General features: G+C 49.8%; 1 protein-coding gene across 1 annotated transcript in view; it reads left to right on the top strand.

The window, feature by feature from the left end:
• macf1a (microtubule actin crosslinking factor 1a) overlaps nucleotides 1-25,832 on the top strand; it is a 156,067-nt gene that overhangs the window by 126,596 nt on the left and 3,639 nt on the right. Inside the window, 40 exon segments of the mRNA XM_078080751.1 lie at nucleotides 4,101-4,262; nucleotides 4,344-4,514; nucleotides 5,558-5,724; nucleotides 6,472-6,631; nucleotides 7,237-7,563; nucleotides 7,903-7,987; nucleotides 8,165-8,391; nucleotides 9,099-9,305; nucleotides 9,384-9,611; nucleotides 9,689-9,907; nucleotides 9,993-10,196; nucleotides 12,121-12,346; nucleotides 13,036-13,262; nucleotides 13,342-13,464; nucleotides 13,547-13,648; nucleotides 13,768-13,869; nucleotides 13,975-14,029; nucleotides 14,032-14,147; nucleotides 14,311-14,466; nucleotides 14,703-14,900; nucleotides 14,984-15,112; nucleotides 15,431-15,613; nucleotides 15,701-15,856; nucleotides 15,943-16,149; nucleotides 16,634-16,753; nucleotides 16,846-17,015; nucleotides 17,097-17,256; nucleotides 17,350-17,544; nucleotides 17,630-17,902; nucleotides 18,031-18,219; nucleotides 18,317-18,428; nucleotides 18,521-18,669; nucleotides 19,163-19,325; nucleotides 19,405-19,559; nucleotides 19,639-19,713; nucleotides 21,366-21,383; nucleotides 21,940-22,057; nucleotides 23,128-23,190; nucleotides 23,609-23,641; nucleotides 25,432-25,649. Of these exon segments, the coding sequence (XP_077936877.1) occupies nucleotides 4,101-4,262; nucleotides 4,344-4,514; nucleotides 5,558-5,724; nucleotides 6,472-6,631; nucleotides 7,237-7,563; nucleotides 7,903-7,987; nucleotides 8,165-8,391; nucleotides 9,099-9,305; nucleotides 9,384-9,611; nucleotides 9,689-9,907; nucleotides 9,993-10,196; nucleotides 12,121-12,346; nucleotides 13,036-13,262; nucleotides 13,342-13,464; nucleotides 13,547-13,648; nucleotides 13,768-13,869; nucleotides 13,975-14,029; nucleotides 14,032-14,147; nucleotides 14,311-14,466; nucleotides 14,703-14,900; nucleotides 14,984-15,112; nucleotides 15,431-15,613; nucleotides 15,701-15,856; nucleotides 15,943-16,149; nucleotides 16,634-16,753; nucleotides 16,846-17,015; nucleotides 17,097-17,256; nucleotides 17,350-17,544; nucleotides 17,630-17,902; nucleotides 18,031-18,219; nucleotides 18,317-18,428; nucleotides 18,521-18,669; nucleotides 19,163-19,325; nucleotides 19,405-19,559; nucleotides 19,639-19,713; nucleotides 21,366-21,383; nucleotides 21,940-22,057; nucleotides 23,128-23,190; nucleotides 23,609-23,641; nucleotides 25,432-25,649 (6,348 nt within the window).

Raw genomic sequence — 25,832 nt, 5'->3', positions numbered from 1 at the left:
TGATGCAAAACATAATGCAAACCAGGAACTAGGGAGGCCGGACTGACGCGCTGAATGAGAGAGAGCAGACACAAAAAGAGGAGTGACGGGCGACACGCAGGTTGGATGGAGGAAGCCATTGTTTGCACAGGGCGGGTGGGAGGGAAGCACCTTTTAGTGTTGTGTGAGGCTTTAGTACAACGATAAGGGAGCTGCGCTGGCAGGCGGACGCTAGCAGAAGGTCTTTGGATTAACATGGAGCCGGTTTAAGGCATCCACAGACAGACGGACAGATGGACGAGCTGGCACGCTGTTTGCAGCCACACTCCTCCGCAGCGCTCCAATCAAATGCGCAGGATTTGATTCAAATCTCTCTTGTAACTGCGCACTGGTTTAATATTTTGTGTTCCATGTGCACGTGGATCAACTCAGACTGCGGCTTGTACGCAGTCCAAACGCAGTCATGGGCTCTTTCTGCCGTGCACTGCGTTCCTATAACGGAGGTCATTTGTTTGTTTCATGTGGTATTTGAACAATGTAGCAAAATAACCCCCAGATATGATGTCAAGGATCTTAGTAATATCTCAAAATGATTTGGACCGATATCTTGGATCTTGTTATGGATTGTGACGTAATTATGGGCCGATTGTCTCAGGATTAAAATCAGACATCCTCGCCAATTATTAGAACTAATCTAAAGGACATACTAGTCCCTTGCAAATAAGGCTTAGCTGAGGGACATCTGCAGTTCGCCGCTCATGTATTTATGTTTTGATTGATGTGATAATTCTGGTTCTGAGGAACCGCCACCCGGCTTGAACCCGCGGAGAGGAGAGGGGGCCGGGGGGGCCGGGGGGCGTGTTCGGGAAGACACAAGCATGAAAGCAAATATGGAAACGCATTGATCCCCACTCTGATTCAATGTAGATGCACTTCAAATGGAAAAAAAAATTGAAACCTTTTTTCATGATTTTGCATATTTTTCGCTTGTGTGTTCCACTCTTTGTCGACTCACTGGCAGCACAAACACGTGTGAAGAACAGGACGAAGTGGATGAAGGGAAACTGAGGAGAGGAGGCCGTGAGGCTCCAGCCAACATGCTTTGACTAAGGAAAACATTTGCATAAGATATGTATGCGTTTGTTAGTTGGAATGAGCCATTAACCCCTTTCTATCCTGTGACTGGGAGGGTCAGTCCTCTAGTAAACTACCCCGCCTCCCCGTTAGCCACTACAGTTTGGAAAAACAGATTCCTGCCCCCTTCCTCCCCTCATTCCTTGTTCCATAGCAAGAGAAAGGAGTCAAGTGAGGGAAGGATGAGGAGTTGAAAGACAGGAAGAGCGGCGACGGCTGAGGCCGGAAGAGAGGGAAGGAGGTGAGGGGGTGGGAAGGAAAAGCAGCGTTACACATGCTTCACATTGATGTTTGTCCCGTCATTTATTGCTCATATACAACAAATCCCGTTTTATGGAGATCAGCTGTGAAGGGAGAGGCGGATGAAAGAGGTTCAGAGAACTACTTTGAAGCTTTGACAGCAAGTTTGGAAAACTCTGTGCAACATCCAGCGTGCTCCAAATCTGTTAGAGGATCCACTGCATGCACGCGTGGTCTTCCTTGTGCTGCCTTTCGTTTTGGTGTTTTCTGAGAGACTTGTTTCCTCATCTGTCCGGGTTAAGAAGCGGATTGTCCTTGGGGGATGTTTTGGCGTGCGTCATCAACACCACCATTCCTCTCCTCGGCGTTATTGGCTCGACAGATGACGGCTAAATATAGAGCATCCACTTGCATGTTCATGTGCAGCGGACATGCAGTCAGGCCACACTCATAAAGCATCGACTCCTAGAGGCACCTTCAACCACAGCTTTCATGTCATTTTTCAAGCAGGAATTCCAATCAATGATCTAAATGAATAAATGAAATGTCTCTCCATCGACTGATCAATTAACCAGTTCAACCTCTTTCGTTTTGCAACAGCTTTCAGGCCATTATAGGTCTAGAAAAATGCATGCATGTAAGTGTATGACTTTGGTAATGCAAATCATAAATCAAATAGAACTATATGGGCCCAATATGATTTGGAGGAGTTTATGGACAGAAGAATGACAAGTGCGGCGCTGAGCGAGCTCAGTCGGGCTGAGGTGGGGAAGAATGACAAGTATTTGGGAGGTTTTACAGATGTTTTAGTGGAGTCAACTGCTGGAAAGAGAGAGAGAAGATAAGCAGAGGGAGAGCGAACACGAAGGGTGGCAGAAGAAGAGGACACGCACATGCTGCCCAAAACAAGTTCATATACATCCATGTGTATGACTAGATGAGGAATGGATGTGTTTCTCTTGTTTTGTTCTTCCATCTCTGACTGACACACACACACCAGGAGAAGGCGTAGCAGGGTGGAGCGGGTCATGGCTACAGTCATTGTTTTGGCCGACAGACTTCCTGTTCCAAGTGTTTACGACGCCCATCACACGACACAGCTGCATCCAAACTGGACAGAACTTTATCAGATTTCTACCTGTCTGTTTTAGACGCACATGCACGGATTAGGAACTAGTGCACACACTCACACAAAGCCTCGGAAAGGATGTTTGAACCAGAAAAGCCTTAAACTCTTTGACTATGACCAAACAAACACCCTCACCTGCACAATCTCAAATGCAAGAATTTAAAAGCTTCACGCAGCAGGATGTGTAGTAAATTCTGGGTAAATGATTAAAACTTGATTAAATGCAAAAACGTTCACATTCCGTACTTAAAACCTCAAAGATGGACTGTGTCCACCCTTTTTCAATACTTTAATGCTGTTTATTTAGCTTCTTCTATTGTTATTTGTTTCAGCAGTACTGTGGACGCTTCTTCCAGGCCATAGCGGCATTTCACTGAAACTCAAACCTACATTTTACCTCTTTTTTAACTGCAGTATTGTCACACCAGCTATTTTCCCCACGTGTGGGATTTACCTAAATTTGGTGTGTGTGTGTGGTTGTGCAAATCTCACTGTGTGTGTGTGTGTTTGTTTTTGTGTGGCCATCAGGCCTAATTCTCCCTCTGTGGACCTTTTGTGAATGTCAGGACCTCTTAAACGTTTTCATGACAGCGACGCCCCCTCTACCCCCCCAGTATTACGCCCTCGACACCCCAAGTTGGTTTACAGTGTTCCTCATGGTGAGGAGCTGATGGAATTACGTGAGTTATTTTGTTGGATGGTGGGGGGTTTACAGGAGTTTAGCAGAGTCGAATGTTCTTTCTCTCATCTTTGCCTCAGCTGTTGTAATGGTAGATTTTCACCGGACTGTTTTCCTATTTTCAGAAAACATCGACAAATCAGAACACTTCATAGCTCAGGAATCTGCTGAAACGTTTTCTAAGTGTACGGCTAACGATATCTCAAGTCTGCAGTTTGGTGGAAATTGCTGTTTTTGTCCACACATAAACAGCAATTCCCCCCCCCACACACACACACACACACACACACACACACACACAGCCAAAAAGGCCATTGGAATATACAGGCGAGTATTCCCACTCACTACTATGTGTATTTAGATGCGATAGTGGCCCAGATTTGCTGTGAAAGCGTATCTGCTGCTGCTTCGTCTTTTTCGGGGCCCGGGAAGTCAAGTCTGGTCGTCTTTAGTGTCGGGTGGCTGCGTCTATTGTCATCACAAGATGGCTCCAGCCCGCCGCCGTGTGCGAGTAATGCGTCCAGACAGGCGCGCTCGCCGTGTAGCTGCCATAAATGCGAGTGTTGGCCTTTGTGTGCAGCCATGCAAGTGTGTTCGCGTACTCGGCCGCGTGTGTATGTGTGTGTGTGTGTGTGTGTGTGTGTGTGTGTGTGTGTGTGTGTGTGTGTTGTCGACTCAGCCTTTCCCAGTCAGCCCCCCACTCTCTAATCCCCATGATCCTCCTCTCCCCCTCCCCTCCGCCACTTTGTTCTTCCTCCCTCCACCCTCATCCCTCCTCTTCCCTTCCTGTCCCCCTCTCTGCTCTTTCTCTGCACTCTGTCTTATTCAGTCACTCTACTATATAGGAGCATAATGTGGTAAAGCTCACTACTGCGTTTCTTGGGGGGGGGGTTTGTGTCTTTTGAATAACTCCATGAATGGCGGCCCTTTCTCTTGCAGGCGGTGGAGAGAGAGCAGGTGGACGGCATCCAGCCGAAGCTGCAGCACATCAACGCAGTGGGTCAGGGCCTGATCCAGAGCGCCGCCAAGCACACGGACACCCAGGCCCTGGAGCATGACCTGGAAACCACCAACCTCCGATGGAACTCGCTCAACAAGCGGGTACGTCCGCGCACAGACTGGGGCGTAGCGTCGCGTCGCCTTCCTGTTCTCCACTCACAAAGCCGCCTGTCCTGTCTTTAGGTGGCCGAGCGCATCGCCCAGCTGCAGGAGGCCCTGTTGCACTGTGGGAAGTTCCAGGATGCTCTGGAGCCGCTGCTGAGCTGGCTGAGCGACACGGAGGAGCTGGTGGCCAATCAGAAGCCCCCGTCAGCAGAGTACCGCGTGGTCAAGGCCCAGATCCAAGAACAAAAAGTACGAGAAGATGAATGAGTGACCTTTGATTTTACAAATGATTTTAGGTTCTCAAATATACAGTTTGATAAGAAGAGTTTTACATGAAGTGCCTTTGCGTTTTAAAGTCACAGTTAGCATTATTTGAAGTTCAATTCCATCGTCAATATATTATCTACAGTAGAAAGCCAGTTAGGGGAAAACAGAAAGGAGTAGCAGCACCGGGGCCGAGCAGCAAACCGCTGTGGATGTTTTTTACACTTTTAAAAATATCAGTAGAAGTAGAACCGCTGTTTACTGTAGGCAAGCTAACTGAAATAGAATCCAGACTTTCCCTTTATTTCTCACACACACACACTTTTTCCTCTGTTTACTCAACATACACTTCCTGTGTTTGTGCACGCGAGTGTGCTGCAACCTCGACCAGCGATCAATCAGGCGCGTTAACATCCGTGACGGAGATCGGTGTCCCCGCTGGGCCGAGAACTGTGGCGAGGGGTGCATTCCACGGGGCTGCTGGTTCAAAGGAGACGAGGAAGGAAACTAGTTGACAAATGTTGTTTTCGGATCCAAGAACAGTTGGATCACTAGTTAACTGAAGCGATGTGTTCTGTCCGCACCTCTTTAAGAAGCAGCATATACCCTAATGAAATGTCCAGCAGCTCAAAGAGATATCAGCCAATATCTGCCATTTGGCGACAGTTACTAGTTGATCACATCTGTCCATCCAAAGTAAAGACCGTTAGCAATGCTTCTAAAGGTTTAATTCTATAATAGTGCTCGCTTAAGTCTGCAGAGCCCAGATGTCCCGCCCACTACTCCACACAGCCATGTTTTTGCTTTCTTATTTAGATATACTTAATATTTCTGCAGTATTCCATCAGTGCACGTCATCAGGGTCGCCAGCAAAACACCCGGCGAGCGTGAAGAAGATCGGACGGACGCCTCTCCGGATATGAGACGGACGGACGGACAGACAGACAGACTCCATCGCTCTACTGTAACAGCCGCTCTCTCTCTCTCTCTCTCTATCTCTCTCTCTCTCTCTCTCTCTCTCTCTCCAGCTGCTCCAGAGGCTGCTGGATGACCGCCGGCCGACGGTCGAGATGATCCGCGCCGAGGGAGAGCGGATCGCAGCCACGGCCGACACTGCAGACCGAGAGAAGATCGGGACCCAGCTGCACAGTCTGGCAGAGAGATGGACCGACCTGCTGGACAAGGCTGCTGGCAGGTAACGCTCAGAAAGAAAGGTTGCATATATCAATACTGTTCATTTAAAAAAAAGTGACTGTTTCATATTAACTGATTAGTAAATATTTGTTTTGTTGGTGGTTCTTTCCTGTTTTCTTCTTTGATCTGCATGTGGCTCCATTCAGCACCATCGCTGTACTAAGAGAACGAATAGAATCATTACCTTCTGTCCCTGTGGCCTCTTCTGTTCACTGGGGACGGAAATGGTTCTTTTGAAGGGAAAATGAGTAAACACCCGTAAAGCTCAGTGAAGAGGTTTCATATCTCGGATGATCTTGTGTATAGTAGTCATAATATATTCATAAAACATTTATGCCAAACAACTTTCTGTAAGCCTTGGTGTGCCTGGAATTAATCACGCTGTCTAGCATAAACATTAACAACGTAAATATTTGAAGCGTGTACACACACACACACACACACACACACACACACACACACACACACGCTGCTTTCTCAATAAGCCTGCTGTGCAATGCCTCGGTTCACGCGCACAAAAAGACACTGTTTTGTAAAAGCTCTTTTTCTCTCTGAAACAAACCACAATAATCCATTTTATCCGTTTATGAAATCCTTCAAAATGTAATAATGGATCATAAAAACATTTGATGAACAGCATTCAAAAAAGGAGACGACAGCTGTTATGACGCAAAATCATGTCCAAGTCGCAATCTGCGAATGCAATAAGATACCAATAAGACCCCCCCCCCTCCCTCGCCTCCCCCAGGCAGAGGCAGTTGGAGGAGCTGCAGGTTCTGGCTCTTCACTTCCACGAAGCTCTGGAGCCGCTGGGAGAATGGCTCAGTGCCACGGAGAGACGCCTGAGCTCCGCCGAGCCCATGGGAACCCAGACGGCCAAGATCAGCCAGCAGATCACCAAGCACAAGGTACCGTTTGCCCCCCCCCCCCCCCCCCCCCCCGCTCGGTACAGAGGAGTCTGACTTCTTTGTCACCTTAGGAAAGGCTAGGTAGAAGATCTAGAAGGAGCAGTGTGAAGGATTTAGTGTCATGTCGACGTTGGCCTTCACTGTGTCTCGTTCTGGCTATTATATTCTGTAAAGGCGAACTTTCTAACTTAATTACCTTTTTGAATATTGTTGGTATTGTTGGTCTACTGTGACTGAAACGTAGCATATAAAGAATAGTTCAGAATAACAAACACACAGCAGTCCCGATAAAAGACACTTTATCTACACACAACTCACCTGAAGAGGAAGCACAAGGCATAAAATGCACCAGTCATTTACAATTCAAACAACCTTCATTAAGTCCATTTCAAGTTGCCTTTTTAGTTTTCATTTCTGTAGTTTACGTTATTATTTTGTTATTCTACTCATTTGTTCATTCATTGATGTTTATGATTTCCTGTTCGTCTATGATTTGTCATTCGCATGCTCATACACCTTTTTTCTTTCTGTTTTTTGTTATGTTCTCACCTTTCTCTCACACACACACACACACACACACACACAAATACACAAACACCTCCCAGGCGGTCCAAGAGGACGTGTCCTCCCGCCAAGCCGAGGTTGACCGCCTCGAGTCCCTCAGCCAATCGCTGACGCCGCTCAGCTGCGCGGCCGACCGCCATTGGCTGAGCGAGCGCGTGGGGGCGTTGAGGTCGGGACACTCGGAGCTCACCGATTGGTGCTCCCGGCGGGCGGGCATGCTGGAGCAGGCGCTGGCTAACGCCCAGCTGTTTGGGGAGGAGGAGGTGGAGGTGCTGAACTGGCTGGCGGAGGTGGCTCAGAGGCTGGCGCAGGTCTCCGTCCACAGCGCCCAGCACCAGCTGCTGGCCGAGCAGCACAGACACGCTCTGGTACGCCGCCACGAAACATGGGAACAACCGTCACAACCTCCATCTGGGAAAGGGCTTCTGTGTATTTTATATAAATATCACATCACACGTCAAATATCACACATCATTTGTGTCATTTTTACCGCTTTGTTTAATCAATTACAATGTCATATTTTGAATGAAGTAAATACTATGATATATAAAATGTAATACACATTCAAGTTATGACCTTATGTATATTATCTTTCTTCTAGTACCTTATGTTATATATTTTGCCTCACTAGTACAAAGCACAAACACGTCGGTGTGACTTACTTTCTTTGAACCGACGCGGTTAACCGCCGCGCTCTCTCCCCTCAGTCTCTGAATGAGGAGATTGTGAGCAGGAAGAAGACAGTGGACCAGGCCATCAAGAATGGACAAGCCTTACTGAAACAGACCACAGGTGACCTCACCCTCTTCTCCTAACCTTCCCTCTCTGTAAACTACTGAGTCTCAATAAAAGGAGAGAAAAACAGAAAAGCTAGAAGTGCCTCGTAGGCCTTCTTCTATACGCTGCTGCCTCCAGCTCTATGAAAGCCCCGTGGTGACCCGTGACCCCGACCCGCGTGTCCCCCTGCAGGCGAGGAGGTCCTCCTGATCCAGGAGAAGCTGGACGGCATCAAGTCCCGCTACGGCGAGATGACGGCCGGCAGCAGCAAGGCCCTGCGCACCCTGGAGCAGGCCCTGCAGCTGGCCACGCGATTCGCCAGCGCCCACGACGACATCAACCAGTGGCTGGACGCCGTGGAGGCGGAGCTCCACAATGTGGAGCCCGACGCCACTCCCGCCTACCAGGACAGACAGAAGGTGGGTGGAGAGCGAGATCTGGAAGGTCTGAAGGAAACTGTGAAATCATAAGAAAAGAAATGTGTGTCTTTTCATAACCTTTACATAACATTTAGGTTTCTACAGGCAGTTTGATTACAACAGTGGCATTATTAAGATTGTATGTGTATAGAAGGATTATTTTATGTCTTATATAACACACTACTGATTGCTTCTTTATTTTTAACTGGTTGTGTGTCATTTGTGCGCATGCAATTTATATCTTCACCAGTTTTTTTTGAACTGGGGAAGATTTAGTTTTGTTTCATACATTTGAACAAAAGTCCCGCTTCAGAAATTAATTTATGGGGCCCTTGAAAGACACAACAGCGTTAATCCACATTTGAATGATTTTCTTTTCCCCCATATTGGAATAAATAAACGTATTATTTGAAAGGAACAGATAATTGAGGACAGCTGCTGTCTGTGATGACATTTTCAGCCGTTCCAGTATCAATCCACCCACAGTGAGGTTACCATGGTAACATTGATTTTTTTTGTTGGAACTCGGCAACAAAATCAAAAATCTAATAAATGATTGCCTTTCAATGCATCTGTCGAGTTGTTTCACAAAGTTTCAGCTTTTATAGTTTAATAAGCAGTTTGACTCGCGTGCAGCCGAGAAAACGTGCACAGGATTTTATTTAGTCATGTTTAGCAAAACTCGTCCCTCACCTCCATCTATGCAGGAGCTGAAAAAGGTGTCGGCGGAGAAGCGCCTGGTATTAGACACGGTGAACGAGGTGGGCAGCGCCCTGCTGGATCTGGTGCCGTGGCGGGCCCGCGAGGGCCTGGACCGCCTGGTCGCCGATGCCAACCAGCGCTACCGCCAGTCTGACGAAACCATCACTCAGCGGGTGCAGTTGGTGCAAGCGGCCATCCAGAGGTCTCAGCAGGTACAGGTCTTTCCCAGTGGCTGGCTCTCTTACTGCGAGCACTTGGACCTGCTAATCGCTGACTCCTCCCCCCCCCAGTACGAGGAGGCAGTGGATGCAGAGATGGCCTGGGTTGGGGAGACGGAGCGCAAGTTGGCGTCTCTGGGGCCGCTGAGCCTGGAGCCGGACGTGACCGTGGCCCAGATGCAGGTGCAGAGGGCCTTCAACATCGACATCATCCGGCACAAAGACACCGTGGACCAGCTGCTTGGCACCAGAGACGACATCCTGGAGACGTGCAGCGACGCCCAGAAGGACGTCCTCATAGTGAGTCACCGGCCGAGGCTGGACATTGATTGATTGTTACTGAGCTCTTACCTTCACGTCTTTTTACGCTCCGTCAGGTGAAGACGGATTCCCTCAGTGCTCGCTATGAGGCGGTGAGCCAGAGCCACAGCGAGCGCTTCTCGGCTCTGGAGCAGGCCCAGGTTTTGGTCGCTCGGTTCTGGGAGACCTACGAGGAACTGGAGCCGTGGTTGGGCGAGACCGAAGCCCTCATCACCCAGCTGCCACCGCCGGCGATCGACACGGACGCCCTCCGGCTGCAACAGGACCAGATGAGGGTACGAGGATCCACAGTCTTTCACCTTCCCGACCTAAGAGGCCATCGCTGTGCTTTATCTTATCGTCCTCCGTCTGCCTCTTTAGCTACTCAGGGAGTCCATCGCAGAGCACAAGCCCCACATCGACAAGCTGCTGAAGATCGGGCCCCAGCTGGCCGAGCTTAGCCTCCAGGAGGGCGCCGCGGTGACACAGCGCTACGCAGAGGCCGAGAGGCGCTACCTGGCCATCAAAGAGGGGGTCAAAGGTCGTGCAACCACCTTAGACGAGGCCGTGTCCCAGTCTGCGCAGGTACGTCACCGAGGACTCATTGCGAACTGACGCTGGATTTGGGAAAGCGTGTGATAACTGACCTGGCTTTAATAGTTTGTTTTATTTCATCTACTCGGGTAAAAGTCAGATAGGTTTGATGTGAGTTGTTTGAAATTCTGTTTAGTGTACGCGTTGACTTAAATTGTGGCTCAGTGAAGAGTTTTATGTTCAATATTTGTTCAACTGTTTGACTCAGGTCTGTTCCCAGCATGATAGACGCCGTCTGCAGCCTCACACCAAATGTGTTTGCTCTGTCTGCTGCTCAAACTAAATAATAACAAGGATTAATTGTCAGGTGTTATTTCTTCTATTTTGCTTTAGATCTAATGACTTAGAGACGATGAGTTTTGATGAGTTTTTAGTCTCGCTGGATCATATCTGTAGATTTGGTTTCTTGCTGTATTCATCTGCTGAGTTTGATTGAATCACCTGTGCTGCCTGACATTTTGTTCTCTGTACACTGTGCATGTCTCTGATTTAACTCATTGAATTGTCTCTCCACCCTCCGCCCCCCCCCCCCAAACCTCTTCCCTCTGTCAAATCCAATTCATATGTCTCTTCTTCCACCGTCCTCATCTCTCACTCCATCCTCCACCACCACCCTCCTTGTCTCTCCTTCCTCCTCCTTTAACCTTTAATCTCCCCCATCATGTCCACCCCTCGTCCTTGCAACCCTCCACCATCGCATCCCTCGTTCATTGTGGATTGTGTGTGTCGCCCCCCCCCCCCTCTCACCATCATTCTATCCATCGTCACTGCTCACTGCAATCACCCAGCTGGTAGAGGTAAGACCACTGACTGACAGCATCAAACTGACACTCAGGGTGCGGCTACGCCACATGATTTGGTGGACTAGTAAAATATGAATCTATACTAATACTATTCGACTACTAATCTGAGATGATGTAATTATCTATCCACTTTATCTCAAAAGGTAAACGTTGTCTGGATTATTGGAGATCTCCAGTTTATTCTCCACTTAAAGGGACGGGTTTGATTTTTGGAGTGTGGTTGTATTCTGTACTTTTCCATTTTAGTTGATGTTTGGAAAAACAGAGGAGCACAGGAACAAAGCAAAGTCCTGCTGTGGACCTATTTTAGTCACCATAATAATTGCTACATTACAGAGAACCTTCTCCATCGGGACTCTGCTCTGTTCAGAGCCTCTGGAATCCTTTGACAAGTCCAGTCTGCTGCTGTAGTTAATGGAAGAGTACCGCAGACAACCTCACTTCAAAAAATGTGGAATATCCCTTTAATTTTTAAATGATCTCCATAATAGTCCAGGCCATGTGTGTGCCAACCCTGGGTGACAATACAACTGAATAGAATCTGTTAGGAAGACTGGCATTAAGCCGAGCCTAAACCTGAGTCCAGGTCTCACTAGGCCTGATTGTCCTTGATAGCTTTCCTTTTGTATCACTTGTGTCTAGATGAGGTTTGTTGTGCTGTGAAGCGATCGAGCTGATTCCCCTCAGATGCATAAAAAGAAGCCTGTTGTTTCTCCATAAATTGTCTCTTCTATTCTGTCCCTGAACTGAATTTAGTGGATTAGCAGCTCCCTCCTGTTTGGTAGATACAGCTTTGTCTGATTTAAATTGCCTGGATGACATGCTGAAGGTACATTATTGAGATATCAAATATTGTCATATAAGAGCTGTACTGCTATTCTACTCCCCCAACTGCAAATTCTTGATTTGGGATTTTAGGCTATACAAAATAAATGAAAATGAAAAGCAGAGTTTCTGCATTCTGCCACAGATGGCGCACCACCTACATAATATCTCACTATTTTCCACTTTCAAAATGTCACCAGGCTGTCAAAAACCCAAACCCAGCCCCCTCAACACACCCGCCTCCTCCTCTTAATAACATTTTATTCAAACTCTCCTTTCGCCCCCAGTTTCACGATAAGATGGACCCCCTGTTGGAGACCCTGGAAGGGGCGGCCCAGCGGCTGCGGCAGCCTCCCCCCGTGGCGGCGGAGGTGGAGAAGATCAGGGAGCAGCTGGCGGAGCACCGAGCCCAGGGGCTGGAGCTGGACAAACTGCTGCCGAGCTTCTCCGCCCTCTGCGCCCGCGGAGAGGAGCTCATCAGGCGGGCCGCTCACGACGACCCGGCCGCTCAGGGTGAGAGTCCGGATTGCACATGTGGAGGAGGATCCAATAATAATAACAACATTCTAGACGGGAGGCAGGCCAACCGGTCCGTGCGTTACAACAGGAAGAAGCATTGACACTCATTTCACTGATTTATTCACCCGTGAATCTCTTGATGAGCCAAATAAACTAACTAATCAGACACACTACCTCTTGTGTGTGACAGTTGGAACGGCACTGGCTTTAACTGGGACATTACACAATCAGGCGTAACAGACATCACAAACATAATCTGGACACAACTATAATCTTCTTTCTGGCTCCAGTCCAGTCAACCGGCCAGCGTAAGTCAATGTGTGTGTGTAAGGGCAGACCTTGTCGAACCATGAAATGCAATGAGTCGCTGCCTGTTTCTTCCAACGTTACCACGTGGTTAGACAACCAACACACACACACACACACACACACACACACACACACACACACACACACACACATCTTTGTTGTATTGACCTCCAAAGGACTCCAGCCGTCCACGCTTTGTGAAAAGAAAAGGCCTCTCTGTGCAGAGTTAGTGGGAGCGGCGTGTGAGACTAAACTTCAAACAAAGACAGCGTTATTATTAATCGTCTTCACGTGAGATAAAGACTAGCCAAGTGCCCAGTGGGATCCCACGCTGTTCTCCAGCAGCCTGTTTAAACTACTCCTCCCTCCTCCAGCTGTCAGGACCCGCCTCCTGCGCCTGCGCTCCCTGTGGGACGAGATCCGGCAGCGGGCCGAGGAGCGGGAGGGGAAGCTCAACGACATCTTTGACCTGGCCGGGAAGTTCTGGGCCGACGTGGCGGCGCTGCTGAGCACGCTGCGAGACTCCCAGGACATCGTGAAAGAGCTGGAGGACCCCGGCGTGGACCCGTCGCTCATCAAGCAGCAGATCGAGGCTGCTGAGGTACGGAGGAGACCAGCTCATCTATGTGTTTGGGGCGGTTTAAGCAACTCAACGCGACATCTCTCTGTCCTTTCACTAGGCCATTAAGGCCGAGACAGACGGCCTGAGGGAGGAGCTGGAGTTTGTCAGGACCCTCGGAGCGGACCTCATCTTCGCCTGCGGAGAAACCGAGAAACCTGAAGTCAAGAAGACCATCGACGAGGTGAGACAATCGACACCAAGTTGTTTTGCTTCCGCGCCGCTGCATGTCGACCCGCTAACGCGACTTCCCGTCCGTCTCCCAGATGAACGCCGCCTGGGAGGGCCTGAACCGGACGTGGAGAGAGAGGATGGAGCGACTGGAGGAGGCCATGACGGCGTCCGTGCAGTACCAGGATGCACTGCAGGTTTGTGCATCAGTCGGCCCGCGTTCATAGTTTGACTGGACTGGTGTCTGGTATTTGTGACAAGTGATGCAAATATTGCCCTGTTGAAGTTGACTCAGTTCTTTCTGCGTTTTTTCCAGTCCATGTTTGACTACCTGGACAACGCAGTGATCAAGCTGTGTGAAATGTCAACTGTGGGAACCGACCTGGGAACCGTCAAACAGCAGATAGAAGAGCTCAAGGTGGGCAAGAGCACCGTTATCCAACACAAATTTAAGTTACCCCGTGATGAGATATTTCTGAAGTACTAACAAAGCACTTCTCCTCTTTTCGCTCTCCCCGAGCAGCAGTACAAGGTGGAGGTCTACCAGCAGCAGATTGACATGGAGAAGCTGTGCCACCAGGGGAGCTGCTGCTGAAGAAGGTGTCGGACCAGACGGACCGGGACATGATCCAGGAGCCGCTGATTGAGCTCCGACACCTCTGGGAAAACCTGGGGGATAAGATCACCCAGAGACAGGTGAGAAAGCCCCATGTGGCAGGGGGGAGGCCGCTGGCTTTCTCTCGGGAGTCTTTGTCAGCGTTCTGGAGGATTGCATGTATTTGACAGCTGTTTCTCATTATAGCCCAAATAGTTCAGTTCCTATTTTTAAGCCTGAGCCCGTGTCTCTCGTCCACCACAGCACAAGCTGGAGGCCGCCCTGCTGGCCCTGGGTCAGTTCCAGCATGCCCTGTCTGAGCTGCAGGCCTGGCTCAACCACACACACACCACTCTGGACACGCAGCGACCAGTCAGCTCTGACCCCAAGGCCATCGAAATCGAGCTGGCTAAACATCACGTAGGTCCACGTTTGTTACCAACTGAAAAATCAAAAATGCCTTTTCCCGTGTGACTTATTCGCGTTGGTCCAGTTGAAATTGTAAAGTGTTTCCTTGAGATTGTTTGGCTGTGTTTCCAGTTTGTGCTGATGACCTGTAGCCCTGACGTGGTCTCACCATCACCAGCTCTTGAACGTGAAACATTCTGATTAAACTCTTGGTGATTCCTTTTCTTTCTCCCTCCTCTGGGTCCCAGGTTCTGCGTAACGACGTTCTATCCCATCACGCGACCGTGGAGAACGTGAGCGGCGCGGGCACCGAGCTGCTGGAGTCCTCTCCCGGCGACGAGGCCAGCCACCTCAGGGACCAGCTGGACCACCTCAACCAGGGCTGGGAGAGCCTGCTGCTCAAGACCCAGGAGCGGCAGAAGCTGCTGGAGGGAGCTCTGCAGCAGGTGCAGTGCACGAATCGCAATGACAGCCACTGGCTTTTGTTTTACTTTCAGCAAATCTAAACCGAATCATTTCTATTGCGCAGGCTGAAGGTTTCCACGGCGAGTTGGAGGAGTTCCTCCAATGGCTGAGGAGGACGGACAGCCAGCTGTCGGCTGCCAAGCCGACCGGCGGTCTCCCTGAGACGGCCAGGGAGCAGCTGGAGCAGCACCTGGTAACCGAGGACCCCTCATCCACCTTCATACACGTCTTATCTCTTAAACAGCCTTTCTGGGAGGTGAAAGGGGTTTTGTACGCATGTCCCTGGGGAGCCGTCTTATCGTCTAGGCTAAGCTAGTGTGAAAGGTACTGGTGAAGCCGCTACATTTGTATGGAGCGTCTATGACAATGGGTTCTATGGCACCCACAAGCCTCCCTATCACACACTTCATGGTAATATCCTGTGCGGTTGGTACATGACAGCTGAATCTTTAATAGCGTCCATTGTTCCCAACCAACCTGCGCTCACCTTTTGCGTCCTCTCCGTCTGCAGGAGCTTCATGCCCAGCTGGCCCAGCGGGCGGACCAGTACCACCGTCTGCTGGATCAAGGAGAGTCCATGCTGCTAGCTCGTGGAGGAGAAGACGCAGGCCCCGGGACCACCCAGACCCAGCAGAACCTGGCCATGCTGCAGAACAAGTGGGCCAGCTTCAACACCAAGATGGACGACCGCAGGGTAAGGAGACCTTCTTTCACCGGCTTTTCCCTCTGGATTTTTCCAACTTGTTTTGTTTATCAATTTTAAACTCTGAACCGCCTCCAGGCCAAGCTGGAAGAGGCCGTTTCCTTGGCAACAGGTTTCCAGACCTCTCTGCAGGACACCATCAACTGGCTGACTCAGGCTGAGCAGACCCTGAACATGGCTCAGTCCCCCAGCCTCATACTGGACACTGTCCTCTTCCAGATCGACGAGCACAAGGTAGCGGACGTTCGCCAAGTCACTACAAACGCAGCGGAAGATGCCTCGGCCGCTGCGTGCTTCGCTAACTCTCTTTGCGCTCCCAGGTGTTTGTGAACGAGGTGAACACGCACAGAGAGCAGGTCCTGGCTCTGGAGAAGGCCGGCTCTCACCTCCGCTTTGCCAGCCTGAAGCAGGACGTCGTTCTCATCAAGAACCTGCTGCTCAGCGTCCAGGCCCGCTGGGACAAGCTGGTCCAGAGGTCACTGGACCGAGGGCGACACCTCGATGAGGCCCGCAAACGGGCCAAACAGGTACTGAACGGGTATATTTTAGTAGACGGAGGGTTCACTGGCAACGGGAAATTGAGAGATTCACATAAACGACACTGTCAGACCGTGATGACTGATAATAAATCTAGAATGTGAACATTAGATTCCTTCGGTAAGAGATCGACTATAACATCCTTCAGATAGTTTGTATTAAACCTCTGAACACCGAGCAGTTTATTTCATTTTTTTATTTATTTTTTATTTTGTGCAGTATAACAGTTAACATGCCTCATATCATGACAAGACAAAAAATACAAGTTGCAATTCTTGGTAGCCGTACTCAATCACAGTTTCACCGTTGCACTGGGTGTGCAGAATTTAGTTATTTTAAAGGATTTGGTTAAAACAAAAGCTGTATTAGGGCTCAGTTTTAAAGTTTTGGCAATTATTCAGTAGAAAACATGCTTTTGCATCCTGTCAGCTGTTTTGGCGGCTTAGAGGGTTGAATAACAAACTTTTTCTTCAGTTCCACGAGGCCTGGAGGAAGCTCACCGACTGGCTAGAAGAAGCCGAGAAGAGACTGGACTCTGAGCTGGAGATCTCCAACGAGCCGGACAAGATCAAAGTCCAGCTGGCCAAACACAAGGTACTTGCAAGGCAATTATCGCGCACCCCGTTTCCCTTATTCTATTCCTCCCAATCTACAAAACTATTCCTCCCCTTGCTGCGCCTGAGCAGGAGTTCCAGAAAGCCTTGGGGTCCAAGCAGCCGGTTTACGACACGACGGTGAGGTCTGGGAGGGCCATGAGGGACAAGGCTCAGCTGCCCACAGACACCCAAAAGCTGGACCACCTCGTGGGAGAGGTCCGCGACAAGTGGGACACCGTGTGTGGCAAGAGCGTGGAGAGGTAAGTGAAGGACGAATGGAGACACATGGACGGATGTGGACATGATAACGAACAGCCGTTTGTCTTCTCTCCTGCATCCAGGCAGCACAAGCTGGAGGAGGCTCTGCTGTTCTCCGGCCAGTTCGCAGAGGCTCTCCAGGCCCTGGTGGACTGGTTGTACCGGGTGGAGCCGCAGCTGACCGAAGACCTGCCCGTCCACGGAGATCTGGATCTCGTGTCCAACCTCATGGACTCGCACAAGGTGCGTGAACAGAAGCGTGCTGGTTAAACCGCCGCGATGACAATGATGCCGCAGAAGGTTCTGTCTGACACCACTCGCGTCCATAACCTGCAGGCTTTCCAAAAAGAGCTGGGGAAGAGAACCAGCAGCGTTCAGGCTCTGAAGCGCTCGGCTCGGGAGCTGATGGACACGGGCCGAGACGACACGGCGTGGGTCAAAGTTCAGGTTCAGGAGCTCAGCAACCGCTGGGATACGGTGTGCGCTCTGTCGGTCACGAAGCAAACGCGTCTCCAGCAGGCCCTCAAACAGGTCAGAGAGCGATCAGCTGATCGCAAACTCCTTCACCCAATAATCCCCAGGGCCCGCTCTTACCGTGGACCCGTCTCTCCATCAGGCGGAGGAGTTTCGCACAGCGATACAGTTCCTTCTGGAGTGGCTCTCCGAGGCGGAGCAGACGCTGCGTTTCCGCGGCGTCCTACCCGAGGAGGCGGAGACGCTGCAGGCGCTGCTGCACACACATCGCGACTTCATGGGAACCGTGGAGGAGAAGAGGACGGACGTCAACAAGGCGGCGGGAATGGGGGAGGGCATCCTGACCGTGTGTCACGCGGACTCCATCACCACCATCAAGCACTGGATCACCATCATCAGGGCACGCTTTGAGGAGGTAAGGCAGGGAGGAGCCTGAGGCGGAGGTTTATTCATAACATCCCTTAAATATAGTTTCCACATGTTAGATAACATAATAACACGGTAGAAAGCATTAAATGTTAATCAGCGCCTTTCGCTCTGCAGGTGCTGACGTGGGCCAAACAGCACGAGCAGCGGCTGGAGACGGCTCTGACCGAGGTGCTCAACAACGCCAACCTGCTGGAGGAGCTGCTCTCGTGGCTCCAGTTCGCTGAGACCACACTGGTCCAGAAGGACACCGAGCCGCTTCCTCAGGACATCGCACAACTCAAAGCGCTCATCACAGAACACCAGGTGGGCTTCACCGACTCCTCAGGAAAAGCAAACGCGTAGTAGACGGAGTTGAAGCTGGATTAGTCCGTGCTGCCCGTTAACATTTTGTTATTGTCAGATGTTCATGGAGGAGATGACGAGGAAGCAGCCGGACGTTGACAAAGTGACAAAGACCTACAAGAGGAAACCAGCTGAGGCTCCGAGCAGCCTGGCCGAGAGGAGAGGAGCCCGTGAGTCCCCCGTGTTTGCCATCGGCTCCCATTCGGTAGCGCGGGTCCATCAGATGTGACGAGGATTCGTTAACTCTCTGCTTCCTCTGCAGGAAAACAGCAGCAGCAGCAGCAGGCGGCCGTGCAGCTCTCGGGAGGAAACCCGAGGCTCAACCAGCTGTGTGCCAGGTGGCAGCAGGTGTGGCTGCTGGCTCTGGACCGCCAGCGCAAACTCAACGATGGTCTGGACCGACTGGAAGAGGTGTCCTTTTTATCAAGACAATATGATCAACTCTTTTGCCTCTTTTATACAATTTGATAGTATTAGAATGTTTAACCCTGTAAAGGCCAGTTTCTTTATTTAAGGGAACCGTTGTTTTTTAATAATATTTGTTACACTAAATGCATTGGGGGGATTTTTCATTTTCAGTCTGGTTTAAGTCAATAATTTACAATTAAATTGATTTTGCTTTTCAAACACGATACCGCCGAGATAATCCAATTAGGAAAACACATCTAGGGCAATCATGGGAAAATGGCTCAATCTGAATGGAAGAGCCTGATGATTTTGTGCTGTGGTTTTAATGGGTTTCAATGGGGACATTTCTTCTCCTTTGGGAACTGAGTGTCTGTATTTCGGCCACACTGCTTATTATAGACTTGTTATTGGAGCAGAGGTTAAATTCTAAAAATGGAAGAGAAGAAAACCCTTACGCCGAACTGATCACAGAACTGTCTGCGCCGTCCGCTTCCAGCTCAAGGAGTTTGCCAACTTTGACTTTGACGTGTGGAGGAAGAAGTACATGCGCTGGATGAACCACAAGAAGTCCCGCGTCATGGACTTCTTCAGACGCATCGACAAGGACCAGGATGGAAAGATCACGCGGCAGGAGTTCATCGACGGCATCCTGGCATCGAGTGGGTTGCGGGGGGACGCGCTGTTGGGGTTCATTTGCTCGAGGCGTCTTGTGTTGAGCGTTGTTGTTGTCGTGTGCAGAGTTCCCCACCAGCAGGCTGGAGATGACAGCCGTGGCCGACATCTTTGACAGAGACGGAGACGGCTACATCGACTACTACGAGTTTGTTGCCGCTCTGCACCCCAACAAGGACGCGTACAGACCGACCACCGACGCCGACAAGATAGAAGATGAGGTAAGAAGCACCAGTGAATGTGGAGCGGTGGAGTACGAGATGAGTACGGAGGGTGATTCCTCTGGTTGTTGCTGTGCAGGTGACTCGGCAGGTGGCTCAGTGTAAATGTGCCAAGAGGTTCCAGGTGGAGCAGATAGGAGAGAACAAATACCGGGTAAGTTCAGCTCAGTCTCTGGTTCAGATTGATGATGTTTAGAGAGCAAACGACCTGCAGTCAATTCATTGCTTTGTAAATATTGACAGACTTCGGTCAAAATGGATTTGTAAAGAATCTTGTTTCTTTGTGCTTAGATTAGCAGTATACATTTGCAGGGATTTAAACCCTGAAGTCAGTTTCTTTGGCTCCTAGTTATTAATTTGCAAAATAGAACAATTACAGATTCTGTACAGATAAAAACCCATGAGAAATTGTCAACTGTTACTTTGCAAACTTGGCCGCTTTGACCCCGATCTGATTAATGGACAGTTTATTATTAACTGGCTTCACCATTTAACCTCAACATAACTTCTCAGCATCTACTTTGTGTGTCCATCTCAAACCATGATGTCATGTTGTATTAATATGTCTGTATTGTATCATATCGTGTCAAGATAACATTGACATAACGAGTTAATAACTAATCTCACTGCCTGCCAGGATTTTCCGCCTTCTTTGTTATCACCAAAACATTAATAAGTGTGACTGAATAGAGCTGCTAGGAGTCAATCAAAAATGTCTTGTAGTTAGAAAGTGTAAATTAAATTAACAAAACAAAATGCAAATTTACACAACAGAGCTACCAGATTTACAGGCATTTTTATTCAAACTTGGCTTATAAAGAACTGAGGTGATGGTCATGTTCAAACCTTTGTTTAAGGGTTGAAGTCTCTGAACACCAGTAAAGATCAATCACAGCCAATGCAAGTTTTAAGACCCCCGGTCCGGGGAGGCGGGGCTACAGAAGGCTCAATGGCGCCTCTTAAGGCTGATTTGCTTCTTGCATTTAGTGTTAAACGTTACAGCGCTCGTTCTTTAGCTTTAAAGTTAGCTAGGTCAGTTAGCAGCACATCGGTGATACAAAAGATGAAACTGCTCACAAAAATGTGAGCGAGTTGTTATTTTAAATGACCTATTTCTGAAATGTATGTTTGGGCGCCACGAGTCGAGTGCAGTTTGGTTTTAAATGAGCGAATCAGTCATCTGGACAGCTGATGTCTTCCGCCCTCTCACCGCTGTGCAAGAGGGAAGAAATAAATAAAAAGGAGTTGAGGGTGAACTGTATCTTTAAGCCTTGAAACATAAATCCAAAGATTGTAGGACCCTGTTGGCTAAAAAGAAACATCTTCCTCATGCAAGCCGGGTTCAGGGCTTGTTTCAATGTGTTTGGATGAAGAGGAGTCTGAACCCTGCAGTGATCCGAGCGGTCTGTGTGGCGTTCCTGCATCACTTACTGGATCGCCCATCACTCCCATCACTCCCATCACTCCCACTGCTCCAGAATGTGTGTCCAATCCATGAGTGTGTGACTAACACTACGCCGACTACTTTGTGTCACATCTCGTCTTCATGTTTGTTGCTGACTTCACGTGTCGTCGCTGCCTTCACCTCCATCCTCCTCATCAGTTAACGAAGCACCGTGATCACATCCACAAGCGTTCATGTTCGTGCTCACGCAACTAATCCTGAGCTCAAATAACAGAAGACGTGAAGGGTTTATTGGAAACTCGTACACATAAATGGTATGGATTCACTACATGTTGGTTCACTCTGGCTCTGTTTCTTTCTCCTTGTGTTCCTGTGCTCCGTGTCTGCTGGATTTTTTGTAGTTCTTCCTCGGAAACCAGGTAAGGCGCCGCTGCTGTGATCGGATGTGTGAAATCTGCTTCCCTGTGATTCTGCTTCTTAGTATCTAATTCCAAAATGAGCTCGTGGCACAAAAGCAGAGGAAGCCGGTTTCACCGTCCAGCTGTGATTTGTTTGGTGTTATGAGTGACGGGTTGTGCATCGTGAGCCCGGCGGGACCTGCCTGCAGGGGATGTATAGTGCGCTGTGCACTGAAGCTGAGAAGCAGATCTGCATTCCCTCTGCTGGGGCTTTGCTCGGCGGTTTGTTTCCTCTACTGTTAATGATAACGCTCGTGTTTGGGTGGCTGATGGGAATCATCCGACCGTCCAGTGCATGTTCCTTCTGTCATTGCATGGAGTAGAACAGATCTGGTACCTGGGCTGCTCTGGGATGCTGTGATTCAATTCAAATGATCTATCAAATACTATTTTGATCACTGACTCTTCCTGATTCCTTCTCTCTCTCTCTCTCTCTCTCTCTCTCTCCTTTTCCTCCCTTTATATCTGCTCATTCTTCTTTTTCCTCCCCTGGTTTTCTGCTCCGTTCACTTATCAGTTCGGTGACTCTCAGCAGCTGCGTCTGGTGAGGATCCTGCGCAGCACGGTGATGGTGAGAGTCGGAGGTGGTTGGATGGCGCTGGATGAGTTCCTGGTCAAAAATGATCCGTGCAGAGGTGAGTGGGGTTCTCACACACACACACACACACACACACACACACCCCTCCTTTCTCCTGCTCGGTCTCACCTTTTTATACTCACACTAGAGCCCGACTGACCATGTGTTCCTGTGGAAGTTTTTTCTTTGTACCTAAACCTTTTTAAATGTAGTGTCTTTATATCTGGTTGATTTACGACATTTTACAGTTGAGTCCATTTGCCCGTCTCCCTGCAGAGGAAGTGTCCTCGTAATGAACCTGCCTGTAGTCGCTTAATCAGCATGGATCCACCAGTTTGAAACAGGCTACATTATTAACTCGTTGTTCATTTGTGGTGGTTTTATACACATGGAGGTATAAAAATGTTTTTCCTTGGCAGTCATGCTGACCTTTCTGCTTCCAGCTTGCTACCAGAGGCCTTTTCTCTTAAGAAGAACATAGTGTCCTCAAGTGGATTGATATTAACTACTTACATTATGCCTCGTTTGTCTACAGAAAACCTCTTTTTATACAGTACTCTAACCCACTATACACAGTATTATAATACATGTGATCGTGTTTATCTATGAATCTATACTTGTTATCTTTTGTTCAAATGCAATTCGATGAGCCGTCAGAATGAGGCCTTTTGATTGAAACGCGTCGGGCGCCATGTTGGATGGTGGATATCGGTCGGCCTCTCGCACAGACGCACACTCTCGCTCTACAAACACACCGCTGGTCACATTCACAGCGGCGTGCTGGAGGGAAACACAACTCGCTAAGTGACGACGCGTGGAGCCGTCTGTCAGCCGGTGGCGCAGCGAGACGCCGCCACTCGTCCCTCCCGGTCCCCCGTCAAGGGCCGTCCACATCTGGCGTCTCTGTTTCTCCCTCCATCTTTATTGCTCACGTCTCTCTGAGTTCATCCTCAAGGACTTCATCCCTCCACACCCTCTGTCCCGATTCTTTTTCTCCCCCCTCTGTCTTAATTATTCCGTTCACTTTTCAAATAAAATGGTAGTATTGCATGGTGCATGGTCCTCAGTTCTCTCCCTCTTCCTCCCCCCTCTCTTTTCCTCCCTCCCTCCCTTTTTCTCTTTCCCCAGTGCAACATCCGGGACTTAAGATTCTCCGCTCCGATTCCAGTAGCTCCATCTCATCTCGTATAGGTTGGACCTCTCCTCAATCCCTTACGCTTCCCCTCTCTCCTAACAGCCTGCCTCCTCATCTGCCCCCCTCGTCTCTCCTCCTCCTCTCTCACTCATCTCGTCTCCTTGGGTTTGTTGGTTTGGCCTTGGTCTTGTGCCTTGCTGACTGTGATCACCTGACTAATGTTATGTCTCCCCACTGTTCTGCTCTCCTGACTCCCCCCCCCCCCCCCCCCCCCAAACCCCCAGCTGTTGTTGCTCATGCAAGCTCTGATATCCTGACTTGTCTTTTAAACCACTTTTCAGGGGTCGTTGGTTGGTTGGTTGTGTGTTTTATGGTCTGTGCATAAGATAACAGCACAGTGGTGCCTGTTGGTGTGTGAGACACTTCATTTGACTGAGCATGCAGTTATTTCCCGTTTTCTCTTGTGTCTCTCAGTGACTGTCACTCCTGGCTATTTCTGCTGCCGAGGTATCTACACTTCTCTCTCTGCTGCTCTGTCACGCTGCGTCCAGCTGTCAGTCTCCATCTTTAACCACTGCTCTGCTCTCCGTGTCCATATGGATGTGTGTGTGTGTGTGTGTGTGTGTGTGTGTGCGCAGTTTCTAACTGGTCTAAGGTCTGTGTGTGTGTGTTTAGGCATTGATGTCAGTCATGCTTTCTTCACTCACGTTTAAGCAGGGTTTGGCCAACCCCCTGGTCTTTATTGTATTATACTTTTAATTAGCTTTTCTTTTAAATGTTATGACTGCATGATGAGGAATGTCTCAGCAAATAGATATAAACGTAAAACTGTTGTCTAGTCGTGTTTTCATGTTAAAATGAACATCACACGGGGGGCGGTGGGAGTAAGACCTGGGGGGCGTGGCCAGCCCGCGTTCCCAACAGCGCCGGCTTCCAACGTGGCTCCTTTAAATGCGCCGGCTGGTTGGTGGGAGACGCAATTACAGGGTGCACCTGGCTTGGATGGCGTTCAGGGACGTAATTGCAGGGTGCACCCGTCTAATTGAGCGGTCTTGCCGTTGGGTTGCCGGGGGACGAGGCCGCGAGCTGCACTGCTGCTACGGCCAACTGCAGCCTTCTTCTCCACCTTCCTCTGCCTATTTTCACTTATTAGTTTCTCTTCCATCCTTCCTCGTGATTTCCTGTCCTGTCATATTTTTGTGTGTTCCATTTCCCACTGCTGTCTCTGTCTGTCTCTCTGTCTCTGTCTCTCTGTGTCTCTGGCTGGCTTCTCCAGGCTTGTTGTCGTCTGCTGGGGCTGCTGCACTACTTTCTGTACATGAATGCTGTCGCGGCTCGTTTTGAAGAGGTTTTGACTCCCGCTTAGCTTAAACCGGGCCTGAGACCTGTCCAGACCCGCTGTGGACACACGGCTGAGATGCAGCGAGACGCCCAAACGAGTGGAGACCGGAGATCCTGCAGAGGAAGGACAGAAGAGAGGCTGTGCTTTTTGCTCGCACCGACCTCAGATCTTTCTTCAAATACACAATGAAAGTGTCTCCGTCACTCTGTGGAAATGTCTTTTTTGACAGACCAGGGAGACGCGTGCCATCGCTTAACGGATTGGTTCAACATTTAGGAAAAGCAGCGTGTGCCTGGAGTTCATTTCCCCTCATGTGAAACACCCGCACGCTGCTGTAATCTGTTTTCTAAAAGCTTCTAGTGACTCGCTGACATGTAGAAGATCTTGCAAGATCAATGCATCTGGAAAAAAATAATAATAATTGAATTAACAACATTAGATTGTTGGACAAAGACAAGCTTCCTGACCCAGACATCTAGAAGTGAGTCACACCGAGCGAGTGAGGAAAACCCAAATGTTGAGCTGTTCCTTTAAAGACGCAGTCGGTGGCTTTCTAATTGAGTGGTGCAGAAGAACCTCCGGCGGGCGGAGAACGTTTTCACTGGTGATGAGCGGAGGATGAGGATCCGCGGGCTTCGCTCGGTGAACGTTCGCTGCGTATCGAATGCGCTTCCACTCACACGCGGTCGCTCAGCGCTCCCACCAAGAACAACTGGACCCGCCTGCACTCACCGCCCCCTGGACCCCCCCTCCAAACATCCACCCTGCACTCTCAAAAGAAAAGTGCACGGATGCTGACGTCTGCAGCCACGGAAGCACCGACTCTCTCCCTCCCTCTGCTCGCTGCCTGTGCCCCCCCCCCCCCCCCCCCCCCTCCCCTATCGCCCCATCGGAGGAACTGTTATCCGGCCTAGAAAGTAACTCATTGTCCTTTTCCCCGTCTGTTTCCCTCCAGCTCGCGGCCGCACCAACCTGGAGCTCCGGGAGAAGTTCATCCTCCCAGAAGGAACGTCTCAGGGTCTGGCCACCTTCCGCTCGCGAGGTCGCCGCTCCAAACCCGGCTCCCGCAACGCCTCGCCCACCCGCTCCTCCTCCTCGGCCTCCCACAGCGGGGCCTCCCTCCCCTCCGCTCCCTCCACCCCCGCCACGCCGACGGCCTCCGCGTCATCCAGGGTAAGAGTCCGATTTGTACGCAGGGTTTTTTTTATTTTTATTGACAGAACCTCAAAGACAACGAGGCTGTCATCCAGATGGTCCGTCCGTGTTGTTGCCAGGCAACCAGACCACATGTAGCCATCAGTAGTCATTTGTCATCCATTTAGCGTGTAAAGACATTTACTGTCAGTGTTGAGCGAC

Source organism: Gasterosteus aculeatus, chromosome 10 (genome assembly GCF_964276395.1).
Source record: "Gasterosteus aculeatus chromosome 10, fGasAcu3.hap1.1, whole genome shotgun sequence".
Taxonomy (NCBI): domain Eukaryota; kingdom Metazoa; phylum Chordata; class Actinopteri; order Perciformes; family Gasterosteidae; genus Gasterosteus; species Gasterosteus aculeatus.
This window is presented reverse-complemented; position numbering and strand designations above follow the sequence as displayed.